Raw genomic sequence first — 24577 nt, 5'->3', positions numbered from 1 at the left:
ATCTGAACAAAGGCGAATGTATCCTGTTAAATCTGTTTTCTTTCGATAAGGTCTGATTGCCGCTTGGCAGGCGGGGTTAGCATTTTCATAAGCTAACTGTTTAACATAATCTACACCCGTTTCTGCATTTCCAAAGATTCTACCTGCTGTGGTCATAAGTCTATGCACAAAGTCTGAAAATGGCTCATCGGGTCCTTGTTTAACCGCTGTGAGCGAGGCCCCTGGATCTCCTTTAACGGGAAGTTTTCTCCAGGCCTTTGTAGCAGCAGCCTGGATTTGTGAGAACAGTCCAGGGTCATATTGCATTTGGGCCTGAGTGTCTGCATAATTACCTGAACCAGTTAACATATCAAAATCCCAACCGTTTCCTGCCTGTTGATTTCTTTTAGCTGTATCTCTACAATTTTCAAAGAACTCTGACTTCCAAATTAAGTGGTCTCCCCCAGAAAGAACTGCCCTGACTAAGGTATTCCAGTCTGTAGGAGTGAGCCAATTCTCAGCTACAGATTCCACTATAGCAAGAGTATATGGAGCAGTAGCCCCATACTGAGAGGCAGCAGTCTTTAACTCTTTTATAATAGTAAAATCAAATCCAGTATGATGCCTCCAAGCCTGTCCCTGTTCATCTATGGTTTCAGTGACCGGAAAAATGTCTTTGGGGGAGGAGTCTTCTCTATGTCGGCTAGCAACTAACCCCCCTCTTGGAACATGTTGTCCAGGCCGCTGAAGTGGGCGCAAGGAACCCTCCATAGCGTCTGAGTTAGGTATTTTTTCATTTCCTGTTTTTAGCTTTTGGAGCCTAATTATCAATGATTGATGTAACTCTTCAAGTTTAATCTGTTCTTCTAGTTGAGCAATTTTTTGCTTTAATTCTTCTTTGGGATCTATTGCTGCCATAACAATGGGCGCAGAAGCCTCATTATGTGTCTTATTATATGGGGGTGGGTATGAAGAACAGGGAGGCAAATCAGGGTTGTGATATTTAGCCGCCTCTTCCTCTAAATCATCCCAATTTATTTCCGATTGATTAGGCTTATTAATTTCCTCCTCCTTTTGAAGCATCTGTAAAATTGGGTATTTTTTTGGTTTGTTTTCGTGTGGTATTTCTTTATCTGTTACAGAAGGAGAGTTGATTTCCTCATGATCACTTTCGAGGGAAATGAGATCTTCCTCCATATCTTGCGGAGGCTTTGTGAGGTTAGAGCGGGAGCTAACCTTTAAAATATGCTCTGTCTGAGCGACCGCAGCCATGACTTGCGGATTGGCCTCCTTCTTATCTATTAAATCTCTAATGAGGTTCCAATAAGAGAAGGCGGTTACAGGAATTTTTTCTGGCCCAAAAGTATTATAATAGTCCTGAAAACAATCCCCTACTCTACGCCATCTTTTAATATCAATAGTTCCTTCCTGTGGGAACCAAGGGCAAGTATCTTTTACAAAATCAAAAAATTTAAACAAATCATTACCTTTAACCTTTACTCCTCGTATCTTTAAAGCCTCTTTTAATTGTCCTACATATATTTGATGTTGGCTTAATTCTTGTCCCATTTCGGATGCGTCACTTACCTTCGATTCTGACGTGGCAGGTTCCCGCGGTGATCGGAAGAGTTTGACTCCTTTTGTCTTCGTTAGCGGTCGACCGTCCTTTGGCGTCCTCTTCCTCACGGAGTCCCTCGTTTCCAGGTCCCTGTTCGGGCGCCACGTATCCCGGCCCGCGGGATAGTCAGTGTAGGCCCTGGAGGAGGGGGTGGGAATTTGGGGAACAAGAGACAGGAGAAATGGAGACAAGACAGTGCTCTGATCAAGTCTCGTTTAATGGTGGTAATGCAATGCCTTATATACATTTGGAGGGGAAGGGGTTGGGCTAAGGCGGAAATGACCTCATTGCGGAAGGCGTGGCCAGATAGGCTTCGGTTTCTCCGGTCGGATGTCATGTTGCGCCTGCGCTGTCAGGTAGTCTTTTCGCGGGCGCGGGAAAAAATGTAGAAGAAGCAGGAAGAGCGCCATCTTTTAATGGCGGTATTAATACAGGGAAGAAGGTAAATCTAGGGAGAAGGTGTGGGGTGGAAATGAATATAGCTCAGGCGTTTAATCTTTAATTATTATTCGCTATGGCCGGGGCGTGCAGCTCCGGACATCGACGGACCTTACACCTCACGGCTGCCAGGGCCTGCCAGCCTTCCTCCACCTCCACTTCAGTCAGCCCTCTTTCCGACCTCCGCCCACTCTCTTTTTAGCTCTCTTCCCCTAGCACCTCAGTTCCGGTAATTCTTCAACCCACTGCGACCTCCATCGGTGGCTCCTCCTTCCTTTTCCCGGTCCCTTGCCTGCCCCATGTCTTCACTTTTCTTCCTTTACCCAGCGGAAATTCCACGGGCAGTCGCCATCACGCCCACACAGACGCCCTTGACTCCCTTGCTGTTTTCTCCATTGTCAGCCTCGTCCATCCGCCAAGAGCACCACAGCCCTGGTGAGGCCCAATTCCCTGCCCACTCCTTGCGGGCTCCCACATGGTGTTGTTTCACTTGAAAGCACAACCTCTAGCAGGGTGCTTCGTTCCCCCGGCCCTCCCAGCTCTCACCTGACCTCATTCACTCTCCCACCGCCAGGCTACTGGTTTATACCCCCTCCTGTCTCCTTAGACCCAACACCCCCCACCACCTCCTTTGGGTGGTTTCCTTGCACCCTGTTTCTCTGAAGATGACTACCACACCCCCACCTCCGCTCATGCTCCCCTGGGACAGTTGGTGGTACTTGCAGTTGAAGTCAGCTCTGCCCCTTAAGTGCTCCTTTCTCCTCCAGATATCACTACCTCAATTCTCTCTCTCGTCATCAGTTTTTCTCTTCTGGATCATTTTCATGCAAAACTCCTCAAAATTGTTTCTGTACTCACGGTTTCCACTTTTTCTTCCTCCCTGTCTCCTCCCCCTAGGCAGAGAAAATGTAATTTCTTCATTTATAGTTGATTTGATTTTCCCCTGTGCTCTCAACAAGAGAAATGAATGCTTTAGCCCGGGTAAGGCATGGTCCAGGCAGACCAGTGAAGCAGCCCCTCTGGGCAGTGTTCAGTTCTCTCAGACATCACGCCTTTCCCCAAGGTGGCCCAGGTGTATGGGGAGAGGGGTCAGTGGCTTAAAGCTAGAGGGAGAGGTCCTTATGAAGCTTCATGCTGGCTCCTGGGGTGTGAGGGGCTGGCATTTGCTAGACTTCAGTTCCATGTCCCCTTCCTGCATGCTCACCAGTGGCTCTGCTAGCCTTGGAGGCAGGGGCCTGTGGTTGGTCAAGAGGTGGCTTCTTTCTTTCACTCAGATGATGCTTCCAGGAGCACTCTCCATGGCTGTCATGGGCTGCGAATTCCTGAGTCTCTTTGGTTTTTCCCATTTGCTCCTTGGCCAGATGGACTACCCCAGCCTCTGCTGAAGGCTCCCTTTTTCCCTTCCCCACCCACCATGGTGGTGCTGAGGCAGGCTCACTGTGTCTGCAGTCAGCATCCTGGCTGTTGTGAATTACTCACCTCCATTCAGGCACTCCCTCTCTCTATTGTATTTTCTCCATATTGCTTATTATCAACTGACATACTATTTAATTTACTTAGTCTTTTGTTTATTATCTATCTCTATCTCCCAACATTATGTGCACCAGAAGGCAGGGCTTTAATCTACTGTGTTCACTGCTGTTTCCTTAGTGCCTGGCACAAAGTGAGAATTTAATAAATATTTGTTAACTTGGAGAATGAATGAGCTTCTGCAGAACCAGGTACCACTGTTTTCTTTACAATTCCTAGCAGTTAAAACAGTGCTCTGATTGCAGTGGGTGCTCAGTAAATATTCACTGAAACTTCAGCTGAAGACAGAATACTGACATGGAGAGGTGGAGACCCAGTGGGCTTTTTGGATAACATTGCTGTGCTGAGGTTCAAACAACGTGGCCCATAGGACATATCTGAGCTCTTACGATGAGTTGGCATTCAATGTTTTAGGAAGGAATGGGACCAGATCTGTTTTCTACTTTGTGTTTCTGTAGACATTCACCAGCTTCCTGACTTCATAGTTCATCTAGTGAGAAGAAGTTCTCAGTAGACCAGGAGCATGGGCATCTCTCTTCTCTACTCTTGGAGTACCTCTCCGCCTGTAACTCATGTGGGGCAAGAGTGGGTCTAGGTTTGGCCCGGCTGTGGCCTGCATCCCCAGAGGCAAGAAGTTGGTGTCATCAATAGGCTTTTGGCCCCGGGCTGGAGGCCTCACTGGTTGGCTTTTGATGAATATAGAGGGATGACCTGGATGAATATAAAGCTAATGCTTGCTGTTTGCAAGGCACTGTTCCAAGTCCTTTCATATCTGAATGCATTTCATCCTCTACAGCAATCTAAGGCAGCAGGTTCTTTTAGTATCTCTATGTTAGAGACGAGAAGAGCAAAGCACAAAGAAGTGACCCCAGGTCACTGGGACAGCCAGTAAGGGTGGTGCTGTCCACTTCCAGAGTCCATGGGCATAACCACTGCGCTGGGTAGCCTCTTGCTATATAGACCATGGCACCACCGGCTGCAGAGAATGCTAGGTTATGATCTGGAGTCTGCTAGGAAAGTGTCTTCCAGTTTGCATCTCAGAAACCAGATTTTATGGGCAAATTGAAGATCTGGAAAGTTGTGAGGAGCATTAAAATAGATCCATAACTTGTATAATAGCTTACTTATGGAAGCTTGTAAACACTCCACAGGCTTTACACTCTTCTCCCCACATAAGAGCAGGGCATGAAGTTTGTAGAGATGGGGTCTCCCTAGATTGTCCAGGATGCTCTTGAACTCCTGGTCTCAAGCGATCCACCCTCCTCTGCCTCCTAAAGTGCTGGGAATACAGGTGTGAGCCACCAAGCCTGGCCATTTCATAATGTTTTGAACCAACCTTTTACAATTGGGAAATTTCATGTAAAGTTCTGGATTGTTAGCATGATATCTTAGGCCTAGGCAGACCAAATTCTTTAGTAACTCCCAAGGACATCCATAAAATATTGCTGTAAACCAGACACATGCCGCAAGCTGAGAGGAGTGGTAACATCCAGGGAGGTGTGGGAGTTTGAGAAGGAAGCATTGTCTTGCAAAACTGGAAGCTGTGGCAGCTCTGAGCTCATGTTCCCCAAAGGCTGCCACCTGCAGCCTGTAGGCTGGTGCCACTCTGCAGGCACCCCACAGCTGTCACCACACACAAGGTATTTGTGGCTTCACACTCAGCCCCTTCCTCATTCACATGACCCACTGGGTCCTCTAGACCCCAGGCACCAGGAAATGGTATCTTTAGTAAAATGCAGAGATAGCAAAGCTGGCCCTGGAAGGGAGCCCCTGGCAGAGAAGTTCAAGGCCGGCTATTTCCCAGTCTCACCACATTGACGGGGGACTCAGTCTTTCCTAGGTTTTCTCTTTACATGGCAGGGACACGGCAGGGCAAATTCAGGCAAGACTTTTGTGGAGTGTGGGTTCCTATTACTCTGTGGCTGTTGCTTTAGCACTTTTCTTTTCCTTTTCTTTTTTTTTTTTTTTTGAGACGGAGTCTCACTCTGTCGCCCAGGCTGGAGTGCAGTGGCATGATCTCAGCTCACTGCAACCTCTGTCTCCTAGGTTCACATCATTCTCCTGCCTCAGCCTCCCGAGTAGCTGGGACTACAGGCGCCCGCCACCACGCCCGGCTAATTTTTTGTACTTTTTTTTGTAGAGACGGGGTTTTACCGTGTTAGCCAGGATGGTCTCGATCTCCTGACCTCGTGATCTGCCCGCCTTGGCCTCCCAAAGTGCTGGATTACAGGCGTGAGCCACCGCGCCTGGCTCGCTTAACAGTTTTCTGTTAGTCCTAGTTTCTCCTGAGAGACAGACAGGCTCAGCGCAGCAACAATTTCCAAGGGGGATGGATGGTGGAGAGGGAACAAGTCCTTGGGAGGGTGGGAGGCAAGAGGTTATAGGCCTTATACTACTGGATATGAACATTCTTACTGTGCAGCTGCTGCCATTGGTAAACTGTGAAACTGAAAAGGTAATTTCTTCTTTAAGACCTCTGTGTCATCCTAGAAGGATTAAGAATGAGATAGAGCTGATAACTTTGGTCTGGGCAGGCCAAATTGTTTAATCGCTTTCAAGGACATCCGTAAAATATTCAGTTGTAAGCCAGGCACATGCCACGGGCTGAAAGGAGTGGTAGCATCCTGGGAGGTGTGAGGGTTTGAGAAAAAAGGGACAAGTTGGCCTGTGTCCTTAGCAAAATGAACTTATTGACTACGTCAGTTTTATGGACTTGATGCCCAGGATTCTCTAGTCTTATGTTACCTGTGTATCAGTTTATAAGTTTTATATTCTCTTCTTAAGCAATTCAGGTGAAATTCACATAAAATTAACCATTCTGAAGTGACAAACGTATTGGCATTTTGTGCCCTCAGTGTTGTGCAACCACTGCCTCTGTCTGGCTCCTGAGCATTTCCATCAACCCAGCACCCACTGAGCAGTTACTCCCCATTTCCTCCTCCCTCCAGCTCTGGCATCCACTAATCTGTCTCTATGGATTTACTCATTCTGGATATTTAATACACATGGAATTGTACAATACGTGACTTTCTGTGTCTGGCTTCCTTCATCATAGCGTGTTTTTGAGGTTGGTCCACCTGGTAGCTATATTCATTTTTGAACATGTCAGCGTGTCTCAGTTGTGGTAAGTGGTAAAAACGGCATATTCATCCTTGGATGAGTATTTAAGATGGGCTATTCTTAAGGACTGAGTGTGGGCTCAAAATGGTAGTGAAAGTATCAGGGGATGAAATTCAAGAGGAAAGAAATTAGGGTTTCTCATTTAGTCTGTTATGCTTGTACCAGATTCTTCTCATCTGATTTCTTTCTGTTCAATCCTTAGAGGGCTGTGGCTTGCTTTGCATATGATGAAGTGCTTAGCACAATGCCTAGCAAACAGGTGGTACTCAATCAATAAATGCTATCATAAATGCACTATTAAAGTCAATTAATATTAATTTTGATTTCCTAGAGTTTATACATTTTGGGCCAGACAGCAGAGGATAGTGGTCAAGTGAGGGAGCACCAGACCAATCACCTGGATCAAACCCCAGCTTCATCATTGATTAGCCATGAGACCTGTGGCAGAGAGCTCGACTTCTCTGTGCTGCAGATAATGCTTACTAGAGCAATTAAGAGGACTGTATGAGATGCCCAAGGTAAAGAACTGAACACAGTGCTTAGGACACATTAAATGTTCGACAGATCCTAGACATAATGATTTGAACGGGTCACGTGGCTTCAAAATCTGTTCGGTTTTGAAACTGTTTTCTCTTGGCAAATTTCCTATAATAAGTAGAAATGGCACAATCACCCTGTTTATGAGACAAAAAATAGTCATTACAGCATCTAAACATTTGAGGGCACCACTCTGGACACAGAATTTGATGACCACCTTATTGAAATCTTGGTTCTTTTGTTATTTTCTTTTTTCCTCCAAGTTTTTTCTCCCCCCTTAGGAGCATCAGAGAGAAACTGAGACATAAACAAAAGGGATACATATTCCCAAGGGCATATACTTACAAAATGTATATGAAAATAGAACATTTAAAAACTCTCTAAAAACAGGAGGCATCATCTTTTTTGATGATGGGAGTTAGGTTACAGAATCACTGCTTAAGTTTGGGGGAACTATTTTCTTTCTTTTCATTTTTTTTGAGATGGAGTCTTGCTCTGTCACCCAGGCTGGAGTGCAGTGGCGTGATCTTGGCTCACTGCAACCTCCGCCTCCCTGGTTCAAATGATTCTCCTGCCTCAGCCTCCTGAGTAGCTGGAATTACAGGTGTGCACCACCATGCCCAGCTAATTTTTGTATTTTTAGTAGAGACAGGGTTTCACCGTGTTGGCCAGACTGGTCTGGAACTCCTGACCTCGTGATCTGCCCACCTCGGCCTTCCAAAGTGCTGGGATTACAGGCGTGAGCCACCGCACCTGGCCTATTTTCTTTTAAAGCCTGTTTACCTCCTTGAGCCACCATCCTGCAGAAATAATCTTATAATGGTGAGAAGCAAGGGATTTGTGTTGGAAAGCAACCCATGGAATGCTCAAACAGGATGCATAAGATTCTATACTCCTATTTCCAATCTACAGAAAAAAAAAGAGGTGACATGCAATCATACTGTCAATCAGTATTATACCCTACTTAAACCTGGACTCATGCTTAGCTGCTTCTGTGATGTTCCTATTTCCAGACTCTCCTTCGGCAGCCCAACATTTTAAACTCTTATCACGGTACTTGGAGTTGCGGCAATTAAGAGATGTACATGGATTTTAAAAGCACTGAGTCGAGTGTGGTGTGGCTCTGTACCTTGTGAGGAAATGAATGGGAAATGGCCAGTGGAGCCCGGCCCAACCCGGGTGGGAAAAAAGGGAAAGAAGGAGGTGATGGCAGAGTTTTCGAATGCTATCATGGAGGAAACCTTGAAAAAGCAGGTGGCTGAGGCCTGGAGCTGTGGGACACCATTCAGCCACGAAACCATTGTCAGGGACATGGACCCCTTTCTTCACTGCATGATCCCAAACTTCATCCAAAGCCGACTTCTTGGCAGGGCTTCAGAAGGAACTTATGAACTTGGATTTCCATGAAAACTCTAATGATTTATATAAGTTCCAGCAGTCTGATGATTTGAAGAAGAGGGCCTCACATCTCTGCTTTAAGGAAAATTCTGTTTGAAGATTTCTGGTCCTGGCTTTCTGGTATTTCTAAAATTTACTGGGAACCAACCACTGATGTGTCCTGTGCTAAATATGAATTCACTGATGCCCTGCTGTGTCATGATGATGAGCTAGAAGGGCGCTGGATCGCCTTTATCCTGTACCTGGTTCTTTCCTGGGACAGGCGCCTGGGGGGTACCCCGGACCTGTACAACACTGATGAACACTTTCAGCCGAAGCAGATTGTCAAGTCTCTTATCCCCTTATGGAACAAACTGGTTTTCTTTGAAGCATCTGCAGTGTCCTTTCACCAGGTGTCCGAAGTCCTGTCTGAAGTCACGTTTGTCTATCAGTGGCTGGTTTCATGGTCCTTCACTGACTAGGCCTCCCAACTACTTTGAACCCCCTCACACCTTGGAGCCCTCATACCCCACAAGATCATGAAATTTTGTATGATTGGATCAACCCTACTTATCTGGCCATGGATTACCAGTTCAAACTCAAGAAGAGTCTGAAGAAAGTTCTAAAATTTTCCTGAAGAAATTTCTTAAGCCTGAGAAATTTGCAAAGGTCTGTGAGGCCTTGGTGAATGGAGATGTAGAATAGAGCAGCTGAGGTCCCCCTAACAAAAGGTTTTCTTGTTTTTTTTTTAATCTCAGCTCACTGCAAGCAGCATTTCCCGGGTTCAAGCGATTCTCCCATCTCAGCCTCCCGAGTAGCTGGGATTACAGGCACCTGCCATCACGCCCGGCTAATTTTTCTATTTTAGCAGAGACAAGGTTTCACCATATTGACCAGGCTGGTCTTGAACTACTGACCTCAGGTGACCCGCCTACCTTGGCCTTCCAAAGTACTAGGATTATAGGCGTGAGCCACCGTGCCCAGCCAACAAAAGGCTTTATGAGAAAGCTGAGGAGAGGAAGCTTCCCGATATATTGAAGGAGTGAATGAAGTTATTTTGCTCTGAGGCACTATTCTTGCTGCTCTCCAACTTCACAGGCCTGAAGCTTCACTTCCTGGCCCCTTCGGAAGATGAGATGGATGACAAAAAAGACGAAGCAGCGGCCTCTGCTGCTGATAGAACTGAGGAAGGGACTGGCCATAGCCCTCCTAAGTGAGAGAATAATCAGGCAGTCATGAGCATCAATGGCCAACAGAGCCACGACCAGACAGACCCAGAGTCAGAGGAAAATGAAACAAATAATGAATCAGGTGTTCCCACATGCCAAAGGGAACTGAGGCGTTGGAAGACTGGTCACCACACTTCTAATTTGTGACCATAGCAAGGCTGATTTTGCCCTAGACTTAATTCTCCACTGTGGCCGTGAAGGCTGGGAGCCAGAATATGGTGGTTTTACTTCTTACATTGCCAAAGATGAAGATGAAGAGCTGCTAACGGTGAATCCAGAGAGCAATTCTTTGGCATTGGTCTACAGAGATAGAGACTCTGAAATTTGTCAAGCATATTAACCGCTGAAGCCTGGAACAAAAGAAAACCTTCCCAAACACAACAGGTTTCTGGGACTTTTCAATTATCTATTATGAATGACAGCACTGGGCAAAGCTGAACAAAAACATGATCCTTCATCAATACTGGGAAGTCTGGAAGAGCTAAGCATGGAGTGAAGGAGAGCTACATGGTAGCTTGCCTGACAGTGTTCTTAAAACTGGTTGTCCTGGCCGGGCGCGGTGGCTCAAGCCTGTAATCCCAGCACTTTGGGAGGCCGAGACGGGCGGATCACAAGGTCAGGAGATCGAGACCATCCTGGCTAACATGGTGAAACCCCGTCTCTACTAAAAATACAAAAAAAAAAAAAACTAGCCAGGCGAGGTGGCGGGCGCCTGTAGTCCCAGCTACTCGGGAGGCTGAGGCAGGAGAATGGCGTAAACCCGGGAGGCGGAGCTTGCAGTGAGCTGAGATCCAGCCACTGCACTCCAGCCTGGGCGACAGAGCGAGACTCCGTCTCAAAAAAAACAAAAAAACAAAAAAACAAACAAAAAAAACTGGTTGTCCTTTAATAGGACTCATAATGATTGTCCTCAACCTAGACGTTGAGCTTGAAGCTATGTACTTATCTTTTGATTAAAAAAAAAAAAGTTGGCTTTATTTTAAACATTGAGTTCTCCTCTTTCCATACTGGCTTCTTCAGTGAATTTTTCAAGGATTTTTTTTTTTTTTATGGTGGTAAAATATTTATAACATAAAATTTACTAGCTCACCCATTAAAAAAGGAAAAAAAAAAAAAAGCACTGAGTGTCCGTCCCCAGAAGGAAGTCCTTGGGATGGAAATTTTAATGGGGGATGAGTGAGAGAATGTTGGATTTTCTGGTGGAAGGCAGACCCAGCAGTGCCACTAACAGGAAGGTTCTGGGCCTCTGGTAGTGGGCGAAAGAAGGTACTGGAAAATAGGGATGTGGGAAAGGCAAGGAGAGGTTACGGATCTTCTTCCCACTGGGAAGTTTACCTTAGACTCACTGTATTCTTTATATACAGAAAGGAAGTAAGATATTTCATGAGTTGGACAAAATCAAGTCACTAGGATAAAACTTCTAATTTCATTCTTTACTGGGCTTTATATAATAAATATACATCCTCTCATGTTGATGATTTGTATACTGTTGGGAAAAATGTTTAAGCTCATTGGAAGAGGGGAGACCATAACATTTCATTTTCTTAAACAGGCAGCAAATAATGAATATATATGAATACAATAAACATATCTCAAAAAGAATGATACAACTTTTATTTTCCATGGATTTTAAAGATACTTTTGCTACATAGTTTAGGTATTTTTATGAGCTTTTTTTCATTTGTATGAAGTTCATTCAGCCTTATACAATTTTAAGGTGATATGTTTGGTAGTGTATCTATAATCTTTAAAAAGTTTAGAGTTTTTGGAATGTACAGTATATGAGGTAAAATCAAGATTACATTAAAAATTGTTTTCTCTTCTGCACTAATTTTGCAGTGAGGCTCAAATGGCAAGTATACTATTAAATGACATTTACTATCAAAAATAGGAGGTTCATTTGAATTACTATGAAAAACATAAGCCACTGTAACTTGACACAGTGGCACATTTTACCATTTTAGACATTCAACTATATATAAATCTCTGGGCTATTACACTCAGACTCATTTGTACTGCCAAATGTGGCACTTTAAAGAAGTTTCTAGAAAACAATCGCAATCACTGTTGTTTTGGGGGAAGGTTATCACCCTATACATAAGAGATTAAATTTAAATAAAATGTAAACATACAGTATATTATAGTGACAGGTCATTCTTACCACTTAGAAAGGCCAAGTTTATCCATTTCTTTTTTGAACAAGGGTTAATGTTTTTCTACAGCACAGATCATTTGACATAAAACTGTTACAATACATGCCCATTCTATTATAAAAGAAATTCTTCAGAGATCTTCAAAGCACAAAACATACGTTCTTTTTTCAAAGACTGACAGAAGTGCTTAATCACTAAAATGCCAACCTCAGCAACTAAAAATTAGTGATTTGCTATCCTAAAATTCAAATAATAAATTAAAAAAGCTAGTTACAGGTGTTTTACGGATAACAGATGTGCTAAAACAGGAATTGTAGATAGTTTCATTATAAACTGTATTATTACTGGCAGTCATTGACATCTAGGCAAGATGTACAATGTGATACTTGACAAAATTCAGTCTGATCATCCAATAACTCACAAATGCAAGCTCACAAAACATTAATGAATTATGCAATTGCAAAGTGCTCTAATGCAACATTAACCACATGCAATCAACAATTTGGAACAGTATCCAAACAGACATTATACATTAAACGTTTAGTTTTCAAGAAAGAAAGCAGCTTGAAGTTTACTGGTGCAAATTAATTTTGTCTTCAGATTTGGTGCCCCAAACAAAAAGGTTAGGTTTGATTATGAATTCTGATGGTGGTGGCAGCAGTTATGGGAGAAGCAGCAAAAACTTTTGGGAGTTCTTCAAAATTAGCCTATACCCGACAGAGTGAGTGTATGTGTGTAATACATATTTCTACACTTGTTATGTGTATATGTGTACACTTGTTATATGCCATATATGTACATGTATACCCTTATACACGTACATATAGTTCAAAGGTTCACAAAATAGAAGCCAAATAGGTTTGAAATTCAATTTACTTTTATGATTACTTTCTAAAAAGTATTTAAAAGCACTCAGTTCTTTTCCATGTTCTCAAGACCCGAAGAGGTACTTTTTGAGTAAACATCAAAATATTTTTAGGCCAAGTAAACTGTCTGTGCTTTCTTTAAGTACTTATCTGTGAATTCATGAAAATATATTTATAATGAAGAACTCCACATTTATCAAAGAAGCTTTACTTCATGCATACTCTTTCATCCAGTTTTTGTTTCTAAGCCCCTCCAGTTACTCATCATAATCCCACTTACCAAATAATTAAGACAAATGAGGAGGTAGAAATATAGCACTAGATTGCTTTCACAGCATCAGACTTTAACATTTTATATAGCATGTTAGTGTAAATTCTATTCATTCTGATTTTTCACTTGGTAATAATCTTTAAAACAAAAAGATCAGGTTATCACTGTTACACTCATGCCGATTGGTCAAAATATCCATTCTAAATTGTTGCCTCTTAGAAAGTTTTTCTATAAGAAGGCATGTTAAAAAAAAAAAAAAAAAAAAAAAAAAGAGAGAGGGAAAGAAAAAAAGAAGACCCACCCTAACAAAAAACCAAAATTGATATTTTTGTGGCTTGCATTCTAATAAAGTGCCAGCCTCTACCTAACAATATAAGCACTGAAAATGGCAAAAATGATGTGCTATAGTCTCAATGCCAGTGCTAAATGCCACTGTTTTTTATAAAAGCAATACAGAAATAATTTTAGTACATGACAAAATAAAATGTAATAGAGTTAAAAAATAAAGTTATATTTTCACTTGATTACAAAGTACTGAATGATAAAGGCAATCAAAATGGAAAAGAAAGCAAACAGCACAAGGATGACGGCAGCACACTGCTCGTCACTCAGTGCCCGTCGGGTCCTTGTGCTTTCCACAGTGTCTCTGTTGGTGCTGGCTGGTGGTTCAGTCCTCTGAGAGATGAAGAGCACTGTGGTGCTGTAGGGACCTACGAGATCCTGGTGTCCCAGAGAGTCTTGGCACTGGCGAATGGCACATACACGGAAGCGATATTCACAGTTCAGCTGAAGGCTGGAATACCGGAAGGAAGAGTCGGGACCTTTGTAAATCTGTTAATAAATTATTGGAAGGAAGAATTACGTGTGAAGGCTGGACAGAAAATGTGTTAAAACTGGCTAGTGTGAGAATTGTTTTTGATGTGAAAGCCAGTGAATGCCATTGATTTTATCTTTTAAATGACATGTTAAAAATACCTATCCATTAAAGTACTTATCTGTTTGTTGCATAGAGGCAAGAGAAATTTCAAAAGCGAGGATGTGAGATCTACCTTTATACGGTTCACAGATGAGTTAAGGAGTGCAGATGTGCCCCAGGGCAGCTAGAGAACAAGCAAAATCAGTCCTCAAGCATTTTCCTGCTTTTCTCAAATGTAAGAAGTCATTTTTTAATGAAATAATTCCATCAAAGAAGGGATAGTGTCTACTTTTGCTTCCCCCATTATGTCTTTATATAACTGATAAATTTCCATACAATTTCAAACATATCTGTTGAATGAAATGGCAAATGAATAAGGGGAGCTTTCTATAGGTGCCTATGGCAAATCACTGTATAAACTCCAGAGAGGGGAGATCACTTAGAATCAGAGAATAGGACCTCCTCTGCCATGCCTTACAAGGGAAATAAAAAGAATGAAATTCCACAGATTTTCAGGGGAGTGTGCTAGTAATCAACCCATTTATGCCAGAGGTTGCAATTTTTTTTTTTTTTTGGTGAAAAATCAGACCTTGGCAATAACCTTATCAGTTGGATATAAATAACTACCACAAGCTTAGTGTTCCAATAATGGAACACTAGGCATAAATGGGTTAAGAAGATATATACTAGAACTGTTCACCCCTGGCATCCAAGGTCTGCTCCACCACTTCACACTCCAGATGTGATTTGAGACCAACTACCACAAGCATACTAGTAGTTAACATGTATGACAGTTATGAGGATGAAATGAACTAATGCTTGTTAAAGTACTTAGTGCAGTGCTCAGCATGCAGTCACTGCTCAATCTGTAGGAGCTATCATTTCCAATAATGAGCAACCTCTGCCCCGCCACTCATTCTGTAATTGGGAAAAAGGCTCATAGGGTTAAATGACTTGTCAGTTGAGTTTCTCCAGCTAGTTGGTGGGCTACAAGTCAGATGAACCAACGCGTGGGGGCTTTCAAGTACTTTTAGCTGCCTCAATTGTACCTGTTATAAATCTAATTTTTTTACATATGGCTTTGCTCTCAAAGTAAAGTAAGATCTCTGTCTCATTTTTCTATCTCCAGAATCCAGCATATAGCAGGTACTTAATAAAAGGCCATTAAATTAGTGAATTATTGGCAATAAATAAAAATGTGGATGCTGATAACAATATATAAAGGAACTTATTGAAAGAAGCTTTTAAGAGAAATCTGAAAGAAAATGGTGACTATGCATTAGTTCTAAGGATGCATAATGTTTCAGGGAGTAGAATGTAGAAATGATCCATGTTTGGGAGATGGTACAGGTTGGGTATTCCTTATATGAAATGCTTGGAACCAGAAGCATTTCAATTTTTTTGATTTGGAATAGTTGCATATTTCCTAGTTGAGCATTCCAAACCTAAAAATCTGAAATTGGAAATGCTCCAGTGAGCATTTCCTTTGAGTGTCATGTCGATCCTCAAAAAGTTTCAGATTTTGGGTGGAACATTTTGAATTTTGGACTTTATTTGGGATGCTTCAACCTATAAAAGGATTCACTTAAAACAGAATGTTGTATGAGAAACTAGTGTAAAATTGTATACATACACTGAAGTAAATTTAGTAAAAATTAAAAATATGTATTTGTCTTATGGATATAATGGATGATTTTTGTCTTTATATTTTCCATGTGTCTTCATATACCATTCCATGAACCTGGCAGTATTAGGTTAAGAAAGAAAAACCTCAACAAATGGCATGAGCGTGATAAATGAAGAGATCTGGTACAGACAGGAAGAATACATTAATTACACTAGTTGGAAATTTAGGTTAATTTAAAAGGGACCACTGTAGGTGTGTGACATTAAAACAGTGTTTATGGAATCCTAATCATGAGGCTGTGTGAAGGACTGAAGGGAGCTGAGTAGGACAGGGATTCTTGATCTATATGTAAAAGTGATGAGGCCCTGATGTAGTTTTATGGATTTAGAAACTTCTGATTAAGAGTTGATAGGAAAAAAAAATTCATCTAAGAATTTATAGCTTAGAGACCAAGATGATATTGGTGTCCATGATACTGATGAAGTAAAGATGTTGGAGAGGAGATATTGGGAGGGAAGATGATGGGATCAAGTATTCAATTTTGTATTTCAGATGTGGGAAGACATCTAAGCAGGAAGAGACATAGTTGGCTGTAGATACAGGACCGAAGAAAACAGATTAACTTGCTCAAGCTAATTTCAGATGGTTTATACACCCAAGAAAAGTCATTCAAACAAGCCTCAAGCTTATCCATAAACTACTCAAATGTGGAGTCCCCATTTCCTTTAAACGTGTAATATAATTATAGTTTCTTTAATATTAATTTTGCTTCCTCCTTAGAAGGAAACCTACTTATCTGTAAATTACATTTCAAATCTAATTATCATGTCAATTTGCAGATGGTTTAATAAAGAAAAACAATTGCATGCCAGATTTAATCTGACTCTTTGGATCTTTTGTAATTTCAGTTAAGATATTACACAGAGTAGTTACAACAGCACAATACTGGAATAAAACAAATGAATAATCATTTTTTTTTTAGTGGAAGAGGAAAATATAAGACACAATGAAAACAACCCAGCTTAAAAGCCCTCAAAATTAAGAAGGTTACAGCAAAAACGGAAAATCAGATGAAATGTATAGCTATTTAATTAGTCTTTGGAGTGGTATAAAAGCTCATTCTTTATAAAAGTTGTAACAAACATTGGCAACTCTCCACTCTATCTGACTGCTATTCTTGCTTTACCAGAAAGCTATCTTTGAAACCTCTTGGCTAGGAAGGTGACACTTCCTCTAGGATTCCATTATAACTTCATGCCTAATGTCATATTTATGGCACTGCATTATGACTATTATTAATACTATTATTGTAAAAGCCTCCTTATTAGTCTTTCTAGTTCTGCCCTTGTCCTACTGTAGTTTTGACACTATAGTCAAAACAACCTTGTGTCTGATCACATGAATACCCTTGTCAAAATCCTCCAGTGTCTTCTCATTTCACGTGGAGTAAAAGCCACAGTATGGCCTATTACGCCCTACATCACTCCATACCACCTATAGGCCCCTTAGGATTAACTACCCGACCTTATCCACTCTTCCCTTTGCTCTCTCTATCCCAGTCATACTGACTCCTTTATGTTCATCAGATTTAATAGGCATGTTCCTGCCTCAGCACATCTTCTTGGAACACTCTTTTCCCCATAGTCATCTCCTTTGGGCCATGCTGAAATGTCAGCTGAGTGCCCCAAATGAAATAAGACTCAGTGCCCTCCCCCTCCACTACTCCCTATTTCTTTTATCCAATATTGTTTTTTCTCCATTGCACTTATATCTAACAATATACTGGCATGTTCATTTGCTTATAGTGTCTTCTTTTCCACCAGAATATAAGTAAGCTCCATGGAGGCAAGGGACTTTTTGTTCAGTGCTGTATCCTGAGTGCCTGGCACAGAGTTCAGTGAATACTTATCAGATAAATAAATAATCTGTTCAAGTGTAGTTCATACTGAAAAGATTTGGAATCTTGAGATCTCTGGAATATAATATATACTGAATACATGTTTATGAATTAGAAAGGTAAAGGTGGCCAAATCTTACATTGAAAATACATAAAAATTAAAAAAAGGTAAACATATGCATCCACAAATTAATATCTTGGTACATACCTGTTTGAATTCTGAATCTTTTCCTAACATAACTTGAAGACTGTAAATAACTGGATCACCTTTCATTGGTTGTAAACACTCCCATGTAATTTCACAAATGTGATCATTTACTTTCTCTATTTTGGGTGCTGTAGGAAACAAATATAAATAAAATCTGTTCCACTTGATTTTTAATTTGGTACATCATGCAGACACTTGTTTTAATAAAAATCAACAAATATTTAAAATCCACTTATAAACTTGAAATAAGTATCAGTGAATTTTTGAAATTTGCATCCAAAGAGGTTAAAATCAGCACTCTTGTATTCTAAGATATGAGATCTCACTCTGTCACCCAGAGTGGAGACAGTGGTGCAATCATAGCTCACTGCAGCCTCAGCCTCCTGTGCAGCTACATATACAGGCACATGCTACCATCCCCAGCTAATTCAAAATTTCTTTTGTAGAGAGGCAGGTCTCACTATGCTGCCCAGGCTGGTCTCAATACTCTTGGCCTTAAGTGAGCCTCCCCCTGCAGTCTCCCAAAGCACTGGGCTTACAGGTGTGAGCCACTGTGCTCTGCTTATAGTCAGCACTCTTCTTAAAGCTAAGAGACACTGAACTTGATGAGCAAACAGAAAAAGGACTCAGTGAAACTCTCAATATTATTAGAAAGACTATTCAAGAAGAGTTCTGCTTCTTCTGTTTAAGTACATGATCCAGGATATGGTTCTAGAAGTCTCTGTGATTAGTCTTCAGAGCAATTAACTATAAGACTTTTCAGCTAAAAATAGAGTGCAGCCCTTGCCAGAGTCACTTTAAAATAAGAACCCCTCTAAAAGTAAAAGATAAATGTATATACAAATGTGTGTAAATATGTGTACATGTGTGTGTAAAATTGACTGAAAAACCCACATTAATGAAGAATTTGTTTTGCGTAACAGATGACCAGGCTTTCCTTCTGAAATCTAAATGAATGTAATATCAACAAGTCAAAATGTTTAAACAATCAGAGTTTATAATTTTTTTTCTTTAAGCCAATGGCCTACCTATTCCATTTAGTATTTTTATGTTACATTATTAAAAACATCAGTGACAAAAGCCAGTACTTGTCTGAATATGAACGTGCCAGATAAAACAGCTTTTATTATTGAGTGGAACCCTCAGTAGAGTTGGGCTTGCCTATATGATTTTGTATAACCGGTGGACATATACTGGATGCTAAATTTTAATATTAGTAAACAAAGCATTTAGGAAAATACATTAAAAAGTAATTATTGGCCCGGCACAGTGGCTCACGCCTGTAATCCCAGCACTTTGGGAGGCCGAGGCAGGCAGATCATGAGGTGAGATTGAGACCATCCTGGCTAAGACGATGAAACCCCATCTCTACTAAAAATACAAAAAATTAGCCGGGCATGGTGGCTCACGCCTGTAGTCGCAGCTACTCGGGAGGCTGAGGCAGGCGAATATCGTGAACCCGGGAGGCGGAGGTTGCAGTGAGTCAAGATTGTGCCACTGCACTCCAGCCTGGGAGACAGAGTGAGACTCCATCTCAAAAAAAAAAAAAAAAAAGTAATTTATTATAAAAGAAAATAACTTCAGGATGTATAACTTACCTTTCAAGGCAGGTGGGACAGATTTTGGAGTAGTGAAAATATATTCTTGGGAGAGGGGACCTTCCCCAGCTTCATTACAAGCTTGAATACAGAATTTATAGGATGTTGACTCATTAAGTCTTTGTACTTTGTATGTATGACATGGTCCTCTGTATAGGGATACAAACCTAAAATGGAAATAACTATTAGATAAACCTTATACTACCTTATGAAAATGTTTTACAAAATAGTATAAACACACTTATTTAGGAACATTATTTAGGAGTGATAAGTTACACCAAAAGTTTGATGCCAGGAACTCTTTGTCACTTAAAATAAATCTGTTTTTCATCAGATGAAGAGAAATAGGATATTTGGTAAATTTCCCAATTTGACATGATTTACTGAAAGTCTGTTACTAAATTTCATATCCAACCATAACTGTTTCGTCTCAGGCTTCCAGTTTAGCTTTGTTTCTGAATACTATTTTGTTAATGTACATTTTAAAAGATGCTCAGAGCATCACAATTTTCATTACGAATTATTTCTAACTAAAGTCATATTAATAAAACTTGTCAAGTATGGCATAGAGAGCTAAGCTATGAGATTAAGTTTCTATTTTAATCTTCCTTGTCTTTATCTGAAAAAAAGAGAATTCTCAATTCCCAGGCAGATTTTTAGTTGCCTTGGTGATGTTTCTCTAGAGATTTACAAAAGCAGTATGACAATATATAATTTCCAATACATCATCCACTTGAACTGTTCAATGAAGTTGAATATCATATATATTTCTCCTAATATGTTACTATAAGTTGAATGCATCCCAATATTTTTGATTGGATGTTTCTAAAACTCTGGGAAATTAGAAAATGAATAATGAATGCTTATTCAATGCTAACAGTCTGAAAATTGTAGTCAAGTTAAAAATAAAGAAATATTTAATGACAGGAAGAAACAGTACTTCCAATAAGCAGTAATTGGATAAGCCTTGCCTTTTCAATCTCTAAATTTTTTTTTAATGACAGGAAAAAAAATAGTGGTAATACCACTGTTTAAAAAAGCTGAACAGTGACAAAATCTGGATCAGGGAACAGCTAAAGTATCATTATGATACCATCCTCACAGCAAGTATATGTAGTTGTGAAAATCAAAGCAAATGAAAGTCATCAAAGATATGAAATTGATTTATTAAATGTGTGCATTAAAATTAACAGTATCATAAAAGGTTTTATTTATTTTCCACAACCAAAGGCCATGAGCCATATTCATACCCCATAACAAGTCTCTAGATGCAGCTGAATATTAAGTTGGAAGTTCTATAATAGAATAGAATTTATATTTAATAGAATCTTTATTCTATTATATTTCAACCAAACACTAATTAGACCTGTTTCCAGTAAGCCTTCTTGCACTACCCCAAATGTATGCTAGAAAGGGGAGGAAAAAAATTTAAACAGTTAATTTGCCCAGTAATAATAACATATATTAAAAATAAATGGCTATACCAAAAACTTCTATAAGGCAAATAATCTGTTTGTAGCGATAAGGCTACAAAGATTACATAAAATTCTGCCAAGAACAAAGGCTAACATTCATCGATACATAGATTTTAGGAAATGATCAATAGTGTTTGTTCTGTGTAATGTTCTTACTGTTGATATACTAGTATACAAAATTATTCCATGTTATTTTAAATGTATAAGTATTTCTGATAGAGAGTACTTATGTACAAGCATCATGAACATTCCATTGTTGAATATCTGGCTAAGATACAAACAACACAAAAAAGTAAATCTTTTTTTTTTTTTGAGACGCAGTCTCACTCTGTTGCCCAGGCTCTGGAGTGCAATGGCACAATCTCGGCTCACTGCAAGTTCCGCCTCCCGGGTTCACGCCATTCTCCTGCCTCAGCCTCCCGAGTAGCTGGGACAACAGGCGCCCACCACCATGCCCGGCTAATTGTTTTATATTTTTAGTAGAGATGGGGTTTCACTGTGTTAGCCAGGATGGTCTCGATCTCTTGACCTCGTGATTCACCCGCATTGGCCTCCCAAAGTGCTGGGATTATAGGTGTGAGCCACTGTGCCCGGCCAAAAAAGTTAATCTTGGGAAAAACTGTTACTAGTATTCTGAGTCCATCAGATATGGAAATTGTTTCTAATATATTCAGTGAAAAGCAGAAAAGCAAAATTCAAAATTCTTAAAATATTAAAGGATTAACAGCTGTGGGAGGATGTGGCATTGCTTATATGGAATATAATGTGAATAAATAGCCCTAGTTGGCATTAGAATGACTGTTACAAATATTCAGAGTTAACACTGTAATTCAAACACATGATTTAGTGCGGCAGTATATGGCACATTATATAGGAAATAGTACAACAGGTACATGAAGATGTAAAAGAGGCACAGAAAGAATCTGAATGAGACAGAGATTAGCAAAGGGACTAGATAATCACAGAATCTAACTGAGATCACACAGTGAAAAACTGAACTGTACTCATTTAGTGTGCAGGCCCTGTTGTCAGGGGTGTGGAAAAGACTGAAACATAATCTCTGCCCTCAAGGATCTCAGAGGCCAGAAACAATCATAACAATTTACTATAAAATTGTTTTGGGGCCAGGTGTGGTGGCTTACGTGTGTAATCCCAGCACTTTGGGAGGTCGAAGCAGGTGGATCATGAGGCCAGGAGATGGAGACCATCCTGGCCAACATGATGAAACTCTGTCTCTACTAAAAATACAAAAACTTAGCCGGGCATGGTTGGTGCGCACCTGTAGTCCCAGCTACTTGGGAGGCTGAGGCAGGAGAACTGTTTGAACCTGGGAGGTGGAGACTGCAGTGAGCCCAGATTGCGCCATTGCACTCCAGCCTGGCAACAGAGTGAGACTCCGTCTCAAAAAAAAAAAAATTGTTCTGGTCAGGCATGATGGCTCACGACTGTAATCTCAGCACTTTGCGAGGCTGAGGCGGGAGGACCACTTGAGCCCAGGAATTCAAGACCAGCGTGAGCAACATGATGAAACCCCATCTCTACTAAAAATACAAAAATTAGCTAGGTGTAGTGGCCCACGCCTGTGGTCATAACTACTTGGGAGGCTGAGGTGGGAAGATGGCTTGAGCCCTGGTGGCAGAGGTTGCAGTGAGCCAAGATAGTGCCACTGCCCTCCAGCCTGGGTGACAGAGCGAGACCTTGTCTTTAAAAAAAAAAAAATTGTGTCCTGCTAGAAATAAACATTGAAGAATTTATTTTGTATCCAAGATTAGGTGTCTTTTATCATCATGAAAACAGTAAACGGATTAGAGAAAACAACGAAAGAGTAGCCCATTTATTTTTTTTCTCTTGGTATTCCACTCACAAATTATAAACAGGAAATCTACATTGTGTTTTCAAATGTTTTAAAAACAACACACTTTTGTATGACAATCTTGACTTCATTTTTGAAAACTTACTTCATTAAAAAAATTTTTTTTTAGAGACAAGGTCTCACTATCTTGCCCAGGCTGGTCTTGCACTCATGGGATCAAGCAATTTGCCTGCCTCAGCCTCCCAAAGTGCTGACATTACAGGTGTGAGTCAGCACACCTGGCCTACTTCTAACAGTTACAGAAATTTATATACTTAAGACCTAAGAATCTATATAAAGAAGCAATTAAAAAAACCTACCGTCCATTCTTATCCTCCATCTGAAGGTGGTACTGAATAGAATCGGCTGACAATGTCTTTGGAGTTCCTTCTCCCCATTTCAGCTTAAGGTTCTGGTGGCTAAAGGCAACACATTCCAGACGAGGTGGATCAGGAGGGAGAGGCTTAGTTTTTAATTTTATCATATGGCTGAAAGGACCAGCTCCAAGGCTATTCAAGGCTTGAATTCGTATTCTAAGTGCCACATAAGAAAAAAAGTTTGGTTATGATTGTTTTATTTAAAGTGTCTCTCTGGTCTAGGCAAAAATCAACATAATATTTAGAGTATACCTGTATGTTGTATCTGGTTGCAAATTGTTGATAATATAGCTTGTAACCTTTCCCACTGTTAGGGATTGTTTATCTCCAAAGTCTATGCTGTAGGAAAGGATTTCCGAACCATGATCACAAGGCTTTTCCCAGCTTATTGCAAGGCATGTAGAAGGTGAATAATGGGGATTTTCTATCTCATCATCACTTATTTCTTGAAGACAGGTCACAATGCCAGGAACTGATGGTGGAGTCACACAGGCTACTACTTCACTGAAAGGGCCTGCACCCACAACACTGAGAGCCTACAAATTAACAGAGCCTCCGAGTTAACAAAGTCATAACCATGAAAATGCCAATGAAATATAAAACTCTGGATAGAGTTAAGTGATAAAGTACTGATCATCTTTACCTGGACCCTGCAATAATAGGTAGTTGCTGGTGAAAGTCCTTTTATTTCATAATTGAGACCAGGCCCACAGTAACATATCTGCATACTTCCTTCAACTCCTCCCCACTCCAATCGATATTCAGTGACATCTGTTCCATTACTCAAAGGAACCTTTAAATTAAGAAAAGGATAAAGGTCTTAGTCTTGATGTTGATTAAATAGCTTTTGACCAAAAATGTTCTTTACCTGACCACATGTAAAACTAGATTGCTTCTGAATTTCTTTAAAACTTTTAAGCACAATCAAAACCGTTCAATTTTACATTTTTTATTCATTAAGATTATCTGAATTTAAGATTGGTCAAATATATAACTGTTTTGAATTAGAAGTAGAAATATGACTAAGTCACTTTAGAAAGTGTTTTAAGGTACATATACTTCAAATAATTCTATTAATATGAAATGTTAAAACCATACAGACATTTTGTTAAATTTCAAAGGGAACTGAAAATATAATAATTATCATCACTGATTATTACTATCCACAATAAGTACACTGGAGATGTGTACTGGATAAATATAAGAGAAACAGAATTTACTAATTCCTATGTATGTCTGTTCTGAACAGTAAACTTACCAGTGGCTGAAATATCTCAGTACTGAGACAAAGCCTTTCATAAAAATACAAAGCACATAATGAACAGGAATCTAAATATCTGTAATGCAAATATACCTCACTCAAATTCTTCAAAGAGGAAAAAGAAGTCACTGTTTCTCATGTGAATTAAACTAGGACTTGCTCTGTATAATACAGGAGGTAAAAATGAACAGTATCTTTATTCTTTTATATAAACTATTCTAATCACTTAAGAAAGTAGATATAAGTCA

At 40.3% G+C, this 24577-nt stretch overlaps 1 protein-coding gene, 1 long non-coding RNA gene and 1 pseudogene across 8 annotated transcripts in view; 2 read left to right on the top strand and 1 right to left on the bottom strand.

The window, feature by feature from the left end:
- The window catches only part of LOC144336333 (uncharacterized), a 55772-nt gene extending 39233 nt beyond the window's left edge, over positions 1 to 16539 (top strand). The window contains exons 3-4 of one of the 3 annotated variants that reach the window (XR_013407993.1): positions 14129 to 14269; positions 16214 to 16412. This is a non-coding gene — a long non-coding RNA (uncharacterized LOC144336333). Of the gene's footprint in view, positions 1 to 13759; positions 13810 to 14128; positions 14270 to 16213 lie in introns of those variants that run through there. The other 2 variants (XR_013407989.1, XR_013407990.1) reach the window with 2 other exon arrangements.
- LOC710610 (prolyl 3-hydroxylase OGFOD1-like) lies at positions 8221 to 10812 on the top strand (annotated as a pseudogene). Its single transcript, XR_013407987.1, has 2 exons — positions 8221 to 9330; positions 9594 to 10812. The product of XR_013407987.1 is annotated as a prolyl 3-hydroxylase OGFOD1-like (transcript).
- The window catches only part of FNDC3A (fibronectin type III domain containing 3A), a 226171-nt gene continuing 213014 nt past the window's right edge, over positions 11421 to 24577 (bottom strand). For all 4 annotated transcript variants that reach the window (XM_015121055.3, XM_028837170.2, XM_077974364.1 and 1 more), the window contains 6 exons: positions 23712 to 23861; positions 23321 to 23604; positions 23012 to 23224; positions 19365 to 19531; positions 17767 to 17894; positions 11421 to 13949 (listed from right to left, as the gene is read on the bottom strand). In XM_015121055.3, the coding sequence (XP_014976541.1) occupies positions 13635 to 13949; positions 17767 to 17894; positions 19365 to 19531; positions 23012 to 23224; positions 23321 to 23604; positions 23712 to 23861 (1257 nt within the window). In that variant the 3' untranslated portion in view covers positions 11421 to 13634. The remainder of the gene's footprint in view (positions 13950 to 17766; positions 17895 to 19364; positions 19532 to 23011; positions 23225 to 23320; positions 23605 to 23711; positions 23862 to 24577) is intronic.

This window comes from Macaca mulatta, chromosome 17, assembly GCF_049350105.2.
Source record: "Macaca mulatta isolate MMU2019108-1 chromosome 17, T2T-MMU8v2.0, whole genome shotgun sequence".
Taxonomy (NCBI): Eukaryota; Metazoa; Chordata; class Mammalia; order Primates; family Cercopithecidae; genus Macaca; species Macaca mulatta.
Note: the sequence above shows the minus strand (reverse complement) of the source record. Positions and strands in the feature narration are given on the sequence as shown.